General features: G+C 44.0%; 1 protein-coding gene across 3 annotated transcripts; it reads right to left on the reverse strand.

The window, feature by feature from the left end:
* Positions 1–459: 459 nt before the first annotated feature.
* Positions 460–9,847, reverse strand: LOC129855590 (uncharacterized). Of its 3 annotated transcripts, none has more exons than XM_055923417.1 (9): positions 9,143–9,847; positions 6,406–6,510; positions 6,188–6,254; positions 5,824–5,977; positions 5,510–5,546; positions 4,574–4,884; positions 1,162–4,162; positions 890–971; positions 460–695 (listed from the first exon to the last, which is right to left on the reverse strand). In XM_055923417.1, exons 2-9 carry the CDS (start codon positions 6,457–6,459, stop codon positions 577–579), a joined length of 3,825 nt encoding a protein of 1,274 aa, XP_055779392.1. In that variant the 5' UTR covers positions 6,460–6,510; positions 9,143–9,847; the 3' UTR covers positions 460–576. The 3 variants fall into 3 exon arrangements, with proteins under 3 accessions (XP_055779392.1, XP_055779391.1, XP_055779393.1); XM_055923416.1 differs by having other exon boundaries at positions 8,558–9,847; XM_055923418.1 differs by lacking the exons at positions 6,188–6,254; positions 9,143–9,847 and having other exon boundaries at positions 6,406–6,488.
* Positions 9,848–10,764: the final 917 nt, after the last annotated feature.

Raw genomic sequence — 10,764 nt, forward strand, 5'->3', positions numbered from 1 at the left:
TCAACATACAGATAACATCTCAGAGTGTTGATCTAGCTGCAGATAGCTAATTCTTCTCTATGTGTTTTCCCCTTGCTGCTAATAAGCTCTTATCAATCTAACTGAATAGAGAACATCTGGTTATCTGACGGTCTATGCAGCAACTATTGTATTAGAGACAAGCTCTGGTTATTATATTTTACTAGACAAGTCAGTTAAGAACAAATTCTTATTTACAATGACAGCAGGTTAACTGCCTTGTTCAGGGGCAGAATGACAGATTTTTACCTTGTCAGCTCAGGGATTTGATCTAGCAACCTTTCGGTTACTGGCCCAACGCTCTAACCACAAGGCTACTTGCCACCCCAAGTCCTGCCAACTCAAAAACTGCACAATAAATGTGTAACCAAGGAGGAACTAGCACATTTCTCTGAGAAAAGCTGCTTCAGTGCTACCAATCATCCAAAACACTTGAAACTCTTGTAAAATAATTTGCATTTATTTGATCAAATAGAGTTTGAAAGGGTAAACATGCAGAAATTCCTCTTGTCAAAAGTCTTGCTGTTACAAAAGTAGTTCTTCATGCAGCGTAACAGGTTACAGGTTCTTCTTGGTGAAGCGCCTGAATGGCTTCATCATTGCCGAAAAGACCCTGACAATCAAGGATCGTTTTTTGATAGGCTGAGATATGGAGGGAGAAACCTCTCCAACTGGAGCTAGAAACACAAGAGAAATGGATGGGGTAAGAGAGAAAGAGAAATTGAGCGAGAGAGAGAGAAAGATAGAGAAAGAAATACAGTATAATAACGTTGAAAAATAACAGTGCTATGAGTTTGTAGGCATACTCTATGTTTCTAACACAAACCTAAACAAAACTGCAAGCTATAGCAGAGCTCTAAAACATCCTTACCTATGCAATGTCCATCAGTAGAGGGAATCTCAGTCTGTTCCTGGACTGAATGGCAGTCCTTTTTGTTTCCTCTCTTGGAACGCTAACAGGAGAAAGGTAAAGAAAATGGTACAGAGAATAAATAAATAAATAAATGGAACACTTCTGAATCCAAGGCAACAATTTAGTGATGAATAAAACATATTTATCGCATGTATTTGTCTGATCATAGCCACATCAATAACATCAGCACCTAACTGGAACAACAACAAAATGCTACCTCCCTGCTATACCTTGAAGTTGATCCTGAGTTTGGTCATTGAAAAGCAAAGGAAGCTCCTTCTTGCTTTCTGCTCAGCCCCCCTCTCTGTCTCAGCCTGGTCTGATGGGTTTGTTGCAGCAGAAGCTGGTCTTGACGCCTCCTTGCATCCCTGTACCAGCTGCTGGGTCAAGGACTTTACCAGGACTCTGTCAAATGTAGGGTCCTGGGAGGAAATAGCTGCTTGCAGGGTGTTATAAGAGCCAAACTCCTCCATGAGGTTTTTATGTACACCTCTGAACACCCTGTGGATGTGCAGGTTCTGGGAATATGCCTGTGTCCTGGAGAATCTGGATGCAGCACAGAACTCAGACAGGACTTGTCTGGTGAGTTGCTGAGATGTTTCTGTCATGTCTGCTGCCTGTTGGGAGGGTCCATCTAGGGCTGAGGGTCTGATCTTCGATAGCAACCGTATCACCAGTATGGTGACCAAACACATGACATCATCTTTGCTGGAGTCCATCAAGTACTGCAGTAGGAATGCAGTGGCACTGCTGATGTCCGGAGTGATTAAGAGCTCCCTCAGATGGCCAGAGCTGCTGGGGATGCACACCTCCTTCTCTTCAATGTCAATCCCATCTCCCTTTGGTACCAAAGAGGTTCCCTTGCTGGTGAAAGATGGAGTGGATGATCGAAAAGAGGCTTTAGCACTCGGTGGTCGGCTGCTGTCAGTCATTGGACTGTTACGATGCAGGGGTTCATCTGTGTGTGCCATCATCTTTGTCTTTAGGTCGCTTGTAGAAATCTCTGGCATTTTAGAGTCCCTGATGTCGATGCAGGAGCTCCTGACTATGGGGCAGGTCAGATCAAAAGGCACTTCATCAGGGATGGGAGTGCCAGGGAGGTTGATCTCTAACTCACACTCTGACCTAGGACCCTTTGAAGAGCTGGACAAGGAACTACGACCCTTTAAAGAAGTGGACAAAGATGAACAGGTTCTAGGGATGTCTTGGCAGACTTCTTCACTGTCATCCTCACTTTTCTCAACCTCCTTCAGCATAGTTCCTACCATATCGTTGATCTGAAGGAGCTCCCTGGAATCCTTCATTCGCCCTAAGTTTGAGATTTCACTCTGGATAGCGACCAGGATTTCCCCAAGGGTCTCTTTGGAAGAAGCATTTTCTGTCCTTTCGGATCCGGATGGCTTCAGCCCTGTGAAGAAATCCTTAAGTGTGTTCTTCATACTGACGCAGATGGTCTTAGCTGTTGACCAAAGCTTCTCCTCTGATATTTTAACACTAAATTCAGTGTCATCCAGTTGGGAGCCCCCGTGGGAGCACTGCGAAACTTTCCCACTTCTTTCCAGTAGCACAGTGCCAGTGGACTCATTTTTCTGGAAAATAGTCGCCATTCCTTTGACAAAGGTTTCCACTAATCCAGAGGCTGTATTTTGAGAGGACATGGAGGCAATCTCTGATGGCGAGCTAGATGATAAGCCAGCCTGCAGACTTTTCTGAAGACCAGTATGGCTGATCTGTGTGATAAAGGAATGACTGGATCTCATCAGCACTTTACTCACTGCCTCTTCTGCCTGAGTCTGAAAGTCATTGCTATAGAGCTTCTTAATGCTCTGAATCAGACTAGTAGAGGACTGTGTGATTCTGACACTCTCTTCTGAGCTCAGTTGAGAACATTGAGTACTCGCACTCAAGTCTTCATTGGGTGAGGATGACTGGGAAATAGTATAGTCATCAAGCTCTGATAGGACACCATCAACCAACCAACAAGCCTCTAGGGACTCATTAGATGAACTAACAACGTCCAAGGATTTACTCTCCACTTTTGATAACTCTGACTTGTAGATGGAACAAATAGTGCTAAGAACTTCTTGAGTACTGGTATCCAGATTGGAGAGACAGAGAGCTGATATTGGTTGGTTCTCACTGGGAACTCTACTAAGTTTGGTGCTGGGTAACTGGACCTCAACAGTTGAAACAGTTGCCTTTTCCAGGGTGTCTGAATACTCCTGAAGAGAAGCATCCTTAGCCACACCTTCTTCTCGAGCGGATAGAGTAAAAAGGTCCCTCAGCTTTGCTCGTATAAGGCCGTAGAGTGTGCGGGCTGGAGAGAAGGTTATCTTCTGTGAAGAACCTGTTTTGTGGTCATTTACAGGAACTGGCCAATCAACTGCGTCACATGTGCCTTCAAATGATGCTATCGTCTCCATGCCTCCCACAAATGCCTTAACAATCACTGTGGCAGTGGAGGTTACAGATGTCAGGGCTGTAGAGCTGGTATTCAGGGGTGCTTCAGTAAGGCTAGGAGCAGCACTAGAAGCCCTAGAGGAAGGAGCCATGCCAGAAGAGCTGCTGACTTTCCTTGTAAGGATGGTGCTCACCGCCTTGAGGGCTTTAGACTGAAAGTCGGGGCTAGAGAGGGTCTGAAGCTTTCTGGCCACCACACTGGTAGAGGATCCTGTCTCTTTGAGAAAGTGAGTGGTTTCTTCTTTCCCAGATGGACACTCAACATCAAGGTCACATTGAAGATTGGTCAGAAATGTAGACCCCAAGATTGTCATCTTCTTGGCCAGATCCAAGAGGATGTTGAAGTCCTGTGCCATTTTGTCCATTGTGCCGACAATGGCATCCAGCACATCATCGGTCACAGGGTCCATGAGGGGCTCGATAAACCCTACCCACTCTGGCTCAGACGTTTTGCTCTGTAGCTCGGCCAGGATCTGCACCGAGGCTACCCGAATGACCTCCTTGCCTGCTGCTATGTCCTGACTGTCCATAGGGGGGAAACTCCCCGAGCTGGCCTGAATGGCCACTGAGAGGCCAGAGTTAAGCTGGTGTACTACCTCCCCCACGATAGCACAGCTCAACTCGGAGGAGCTGGAGGAGGTGGGGTTGGAGTGACCCTCAACCAGGGATATCAGGAGGCTCTCTTCCGTTACCCCAAAAAGAGCCTTCAGAGGCTCCTCCATGAGGGGAGCCTCTCTAGTTGCAGGCAAGCTCTGCAATGAGGTCTGGGACCTTGAAGATAAACACACAATCACCACTTATGCCATGCAAATGTGACCAACTGGTATCTTATCTGGGTCATTAGTGAGCCTGAAAACCAAATTAGAGCAATGATGGTTTACTTCTCATACCATCGTAGTTCTAGAAGCCTAAAGCCAACGGACACAATTTTTTGCCTGATTTTTATGTTTATACAACATCAGAATATGACTAATTCTGAAAGGCATGTATCTGATCTATTTATTCATAGATTACTTTATGGCTTACCCAGTTAACAATTACTTTCACCTGGACCCACCCCCTCAGGGGCAACATTTCTCACCAGAACGTAAAATTACAAGGTATGAATTCCAAGTTAATAATTTATGATAATAATTTCAAGACCTGACCCATACTTAAGTTCAAATATTGCTGTGAACATACCTCTTAGGCGACCAGCATGATGATGAGGTTCTGCGAGTGGATTTTTGGCGGCACACTGCACTGCCATTCCTCCTCCTCTCCTTAGTCCAGTAGTTCATCTCACTGATCAGCAGCCTTTTCTCTCTCTCATCCAGACTGCCTAAGGAATCCTCAGACCCTGTCAGAGAGCACTGGGATTCTGGGGAGGTTGCCCCACTCCTCAGGTTCACCCCCATGATACGAGCTAACGCTGGTAGGAGAATGCGGAGGGCTGTCTGGGTCACGACCTTAACAATCTTCAGACACAGCATGGAGAGCTGCTCGAATGTCAGCTATGACCAACAAAAAGAGTAATGTTTTTGCCAATCAACCAATTCCATGACACCATTCCCTATATATATATATATATATAGTGCACAACTTTTGACCAGAACCTTATGTGGAGAGACTTTTTTTTGTTTTTTTTATTATTTTTTTTATCCCATTTTCTCCCCAATTTTCGTGGTATCCAATCGCTAGTAATTACTACCTTGTCTCATCGCTACAACTCCCGTACGGGCTCGGGAGAGACGAAGGTCGAAAGCCATGCGTCCTCCGAAGCACAACCCAACCAGCCGTACTGCTTCTTAACACAGCGCGCCTCCAACCCGGAAGCCAGCCGCACCAATGTGTCGGAGGAAACACCGTGTACCTGGCCCCCTTGGTTGGCGCGCACTGCGCCCGGCCCGCCACAGGAGTCGCTGGAGCGCGATGAGACAAGGATATCCCTACCGGCCAAACCCTCCCTACCCCGGACAACGCTATGCCAATTGTGCGTCGCCCCACGGACCTCCCGGTCGCGGCCGGCTGCGACAGAGCCTGGGCGCGAACCCAGAGACTCTGGTGGCGCAGTTAGCACTGCGATGCAGTGCCCTAGACCACTGCGCCACCCGGGAGGCCCTATGTGGAGAGACTTACGTTATTTTTCATGCCATGCTGAATCACTCTCCATTGGCTAGAGAAAAGAAAATAAACATATTTTAGCTGCACACTGGTGTTGAGTTAGTGGAGTCACTAGATAGCCATGTTAGGGATAATAAAAGTGTATTTAATTAAGCTATTAGCAAGTACATGAGTCATTTTGTTCTTGATTTACAGCAAGAGTTAGGGGTGGTTACAGTGATGTTAGGGTTAGGTGTAGTGTTTAAAATCCCATTTGTGGTTAGAAGGTGCACTATGACTATAAATTCAGATAAGTTGTATGTGAGGTTGGAAAAAGAAATGGAACTTGCTCATCAGTTAGACTCCTCAGGAAAGAGAGGAGGATTGGGGCACAGCATGTCCCAATCTTGAGAGAAGGCATTAGAGTCCTCTGAGCCTCCTTCTCCAGCTGCTCAATGATAGATCCCCTTTCCCGGAAACCACACCCGGGTGTCTGAGAAGACTCTGGGAAATCGCAAAGAGAAATCTAAAGTTGAATCTTAACTTTATTCCTAATTTCCTTCACCTTTAGTGATTTGATTGCACTGGACAGGTAAAAGCACATCTCTCTGAAGGCCTCCACTATATTGCTTTCACCTATATAGATACTATCTTCTCAGATCAGTGCTGATGAATTTGAACACAACCTGCACCCAACATTAAGTAATCTCGGACCTGCACCAATGCTGCTGTCCTCCTCCACGGAAGTCTTCTTGGCACGGCCACTGGACTTACGTTTAGCCTACATGACAACAGATTATAGGTCTCATAGCAGATCTAAGGTCAGTGTAGTGTCTCCTAATGCTTTAAGGTTAGGATTTAGTGATAGTAAACTAATCCTAGATCTGTGCCTAAGTAGACAGAGGATGTGTAAAGGACAGCATATTTCTTACCTTGCCTCCTGTCCTGTTCTTGTTGGTCTCATGTGTCTCTGTTTCGTCCTTCATATTCTCCACAACTTTATTTTGGTCATCCGGATGATCCTCCCAATTCACGTTCTAGTGGATAAATGAGAGGTCAATATCAGTCCAAGGTTGTGACTTTATGAAACAAATGATTCTCTCCTATTTCAAACAAAACGGCAATAGTGGTCAGATTTCAGTCCATGGATTAAACCAGTGAGACCTATTGCTGTGGTAGTGCCAGCACCATACCACCCTGCATACCACTGCTGGCTTGCTTCTGAAGCTAAGCAGGGTTGGTCCTGGTCAGTCCCTGGATGGGAGACCAGATGCTGCTGGAAGTGGTATTGGAGGGCCAGTAGGAGGCACTCTTTCCTCTGGTCTAATAAAATATCCCAATGCCCCAGGGCAGTGATTGGGGACACTGCCCTGTGTGTAGGGTGCCGTCTTTCGGATGGGACGTTAAACGGGTGTCCTGACTCTGAGATCATTAAAGATCCCATGGCACTTATCGTAAGAGTAGGGGTGTTAACCCCGGTGTCCTGGCTAAATTCCCAAACTGGCCCTCAAACCATCATGGTCACCTAATAATCCCCAGTTTACAATTGGCTCATTCATCCCCCTCCTCTCCCCTGTAACTATTCCCCAGGTCGTTGCTGCAAATGAGAACGTGTTCTCAGTCAACTTACCTGGTAAAATAAAATAAATAAATAAAAAGTGACCTACTATATTGTTAGTAATTTCTCCTCTAAACTCAAAATAGGCTAAATGAACCTTACCTTGCTGTCGTCTGACATGATGTGTAGCTTATTGTTGTAGGCTGTTTAGAGGTAATACTAATACTTCCTTTGAAAAAACGTCAGTGAACCATCGGCAGACAACTGAAGTGAATATGAACGTCCTTGAATTATGCCAAAGCATTGTTGAATACTCGATTCCGATTGGCTGAAGCCAGGGCATTCTTCAAAGATGTCATACACACATGATGTCACAATTAGGCCTAAGTCTAATGTCTATATGAATTGTCAATGCCATTAGAAAACAGATCATAGCTTGTCAAAGTTCTGCCAAACGAAAATATTTGTAAGTGCACGTTGTTGCATTTAATGTATGGTTTATCAAGCATCCTCATTCATCACCATGCACAAACACGTAACTCGCTGCAATCCATTAGCTACAATTCTGAGGTTGCAAAGCTGCAAAACGAGGACATGCAATAAATTATAACCACTTGCACTTACAATAATTTAAAATCAATGACGTTCTAGGGGGCTTTAACTATTTCAGAACTATTGTCCGCTGCATAGTGCTGACACGTTTCAAGGCGTCAGGGAACCGTGCCATGGTGCTGAAATGTTTCGAGTCTGGGCAGCACCTGAGACCGCGGCATGGTGCTGAAATGGAGCAGGGCTCAGTTCTACGGGTATCTATCTCATGCTGATTTTCCTGCTAGCCTATGTATAACGATACTATAATTACATTATTTTCATCCATCCGTCAACACAAATGGCATGTCAACGTTTCCCAAACAATAATGCAATGAAGCCAAGCCGAGATGTATGATTCTTCATCCAGAGGACGAAGCACCACTGTATCATCTAAAACCTTCAGAGAGATCCCTTAAAACTGCAGTATAAATTCCCCACAGCTGTTATGGTAGCTAGGTAATTTAGCAAGACATGGACGAATCCAACACATAGCGTTTCTACTGAGGTGACTGACTGTCATGTTGCTAGTTCTAATGACGCTATTAAAACAAGAATAGTTATTTGTAATTGCTCTGAGAGCTAGTCATTGCAGAGCCCAGCTACACATCCTGCTTGCTGGGCTCATTATGGACAGCCAATGAGCAGTTCAGGTAAAAAAGTCATCCAGATCTGATCCCTAAAGAATACATGCTACTAGGACACTGTAGCAACCTGCCGGCCTGCACAATCCTCCATGGCACTAATGCTACACGCGTAGTATGGTATGCTAACATCCCACAACAATTACCCAATTGAATTACTTGCCTAAACTTCCAATCATACTTATTTTCTAATATCAACCACGGTTTCTGCACTTAAGGCAGACTTGGTATTAGAACAAGATGGAATTAGGAAAACTCTAAACCTCGTTAAACGTAGGCTAAAATTAACCTTACCTGGCTGTCGTCAGCCATTATGTGTAGCCCGTTAATTAAGGGTCTGCGCCTGTAATACTGTAGCTGTTCTGATAGGCTACTGTAGCTGCTCTGTAACTGTTAAACTAGTCTAATCTAATCGTTGAAAACCCGTCAGTGAACCGTCCTCAAACACAATGAACTGATGTCAATATGGAAATTAACCTTCACATAAAGATATCAAATACATGACGTCAGATATGCCTAGAGGTATTGTTGACTTACTCAGAATACAGGATGGAGGCCAAGATGGCGTCGCTGTGACTTCAGAGCAATATTGAGGGTTAGGTGGTTAACAGTCAAATATTGGCTATTAATATTGAAATAAACTAACTATAACTTTTTTTATGGACATGGGATAAGTTTAGAGTTCGTTTTTGTCAAGTTGAATGGGAAGAACACGACAGAAAGACAAAAGTAGACGAAATATCCAAGTCTCACAGAAGACGGCTGACATGCTAGCTAGCCACAACGAGAACCAGAGCAGCATGGATACACAAGAAGCCGCGAACTCAAGCAAGAGAAAGAACAAAACTGACCAGGAGGAAATCCTTGCAACCTCTTTACCTCAGACCCCAAGTAAAAATCCACCGGTGAAAAAAGTAAAAGAAAACATTTCCATGTCGGAACTTTTCTCTGCAATCCAGTCCCTGTCTACTAAACAAGACGCCACGCTCTCCAAAGTGTCCCTCATAGAGCTGGCTACAGAATAAACATTAAAGAAGATAGATAATTTGTCAGAATCTGTCAACTACACAAAATTGTGAGCGAGAACAAGGATAAAATAACGTTCCTAGAGAATGAGCTGAAGAAAATGCAATCCAAAAATAATGAGCTGTGTGAGAATGTAGCTGAACTTCAAAGGTACTCTCGCAGGTGGAATCTGAAAATCCAAAGGGAGAGGATATTAGAGAAGTAGTCATTAATATCCTGGGAAAAGTGGCACCATGCATCAAAGACAGGCTAAGAGACGTGATTGATGTGGTACATCGACTTGGGAAACGAAGATCTGATGGACACCCTCGTAATATCATATTGCGCTTAACTATGCGCCATTACAGGGACATCATATGGAAAATGGCCAAGGGGAACAAGTTTCTGGACGAGAAGAAACTCCGCATCAAAGAAGCTCTGATACCGCAGGATCAGGCTGCCAGAGAGAAACTGTGGCCGCTTATACAGAAGCCGCGACAAGAGGGAAAGAAGGCGGGGTTCAAGGGCCCACACGTGTTTATCGAAGGAAGAATGATTACTGGGTAACTCTGTTGACATTAACCAAATTTGAACTGTGAGTACTACCATGAGTACAGTTAATGTACTGCCAATTATATATGTACCGTTCGAACTACAACTGATGAACACTTGCCAAGAAAAGGAAGTAAATAGATTTGTTATTCTGTTAACCACCGCTACCTCAGCTGAGCGTAGTTTTCCGTCAGGGTAATCCTCTCAAGGTTCACTGATTGTTTTATTGTTCACATTAATACTTGTTATCTAATTTGTGTTCTTTCTTTTTTAATGCAGGAGTTCGTTTTCAATTCACTCAATATCGTTAGTCTGAATGCTAGGGGTTTGAGAAATCCTACAAAAAGGAAAGCTTTATTTTTATACTGTAAACGCAGTAATGCAGATTTTGTCCTTCTTCAGGAAACTCATTCGGGTGAAAGTGATTTGAAATTTTGGAAAGCACAATGGGGACATATGGCCTATTTCAGTCATGGATCAAATCATTCTGCTGGTGTTTTGACACTTATTCACAAGTTTAAAGGTGACATTCTAGAATCCACATCTTCACAAGATGGCAGATGGGTCATAGTAACTGTTAAACTTGACAATGCTATTTTCATCATCTGTAATGTATACGGACATAACTCACATGCACCTAATAAGACCCTTTTTGCCCAATTTACCAGGAAAGTACAGGATTTAAGCAACAAATTCTCAGAGGCTTTTCTAATTATTTCAGGAGATTTTAATGTAACACCTGATGCATCTGTTGATCGTTTTCTTCCTAGAACGAGTCAAAACCCTCAAAATAGTAACATTATTATTACATTATGCAAGGATCTCTGTGTTGAGGATGCCTGGCGTTATTTCAATCTGGAAGCTAAGGGTTAGTAGCACAGAACTATTTATATCTTTGTAAAACATGCAAATTACTTTAATAACATGTTCACCAAATCCAAAAA

This window comes from Salvelinus fontinalis, chromosome 5 (assembly GCF_029448725.1).
Source record: "Salvelinus fontinalis isolate EN_2023a chromosome 5, ASM2944872v1, whole genome shotgun sequence".
NCBI classification, from domain to species: Eukaryota; Metazoa; Chordata; class Actinopteri; order Salmoniformes; family Salmonidae; genus Salvelinus; species Salvelinus fontinalis.

Coding starts and splice junctions, on each gene's coding strand:
- LOC129855590 (XM_055923416.1), bottom strand. Junction 4,885..5,509: donor AGCATGGCATGAAAAATAAC/GTAAGTCTCTCC, acceptor TGTTGGTCATAG/CTGACATTCGAGCAGCTCTC. Junction 696..889: donor TACTGATGGACATTGCATAG/GTAAGGATGTTT, acceptor TTGTGTTTCTAG/CTCCAGTTGGAGAGGTTTCT.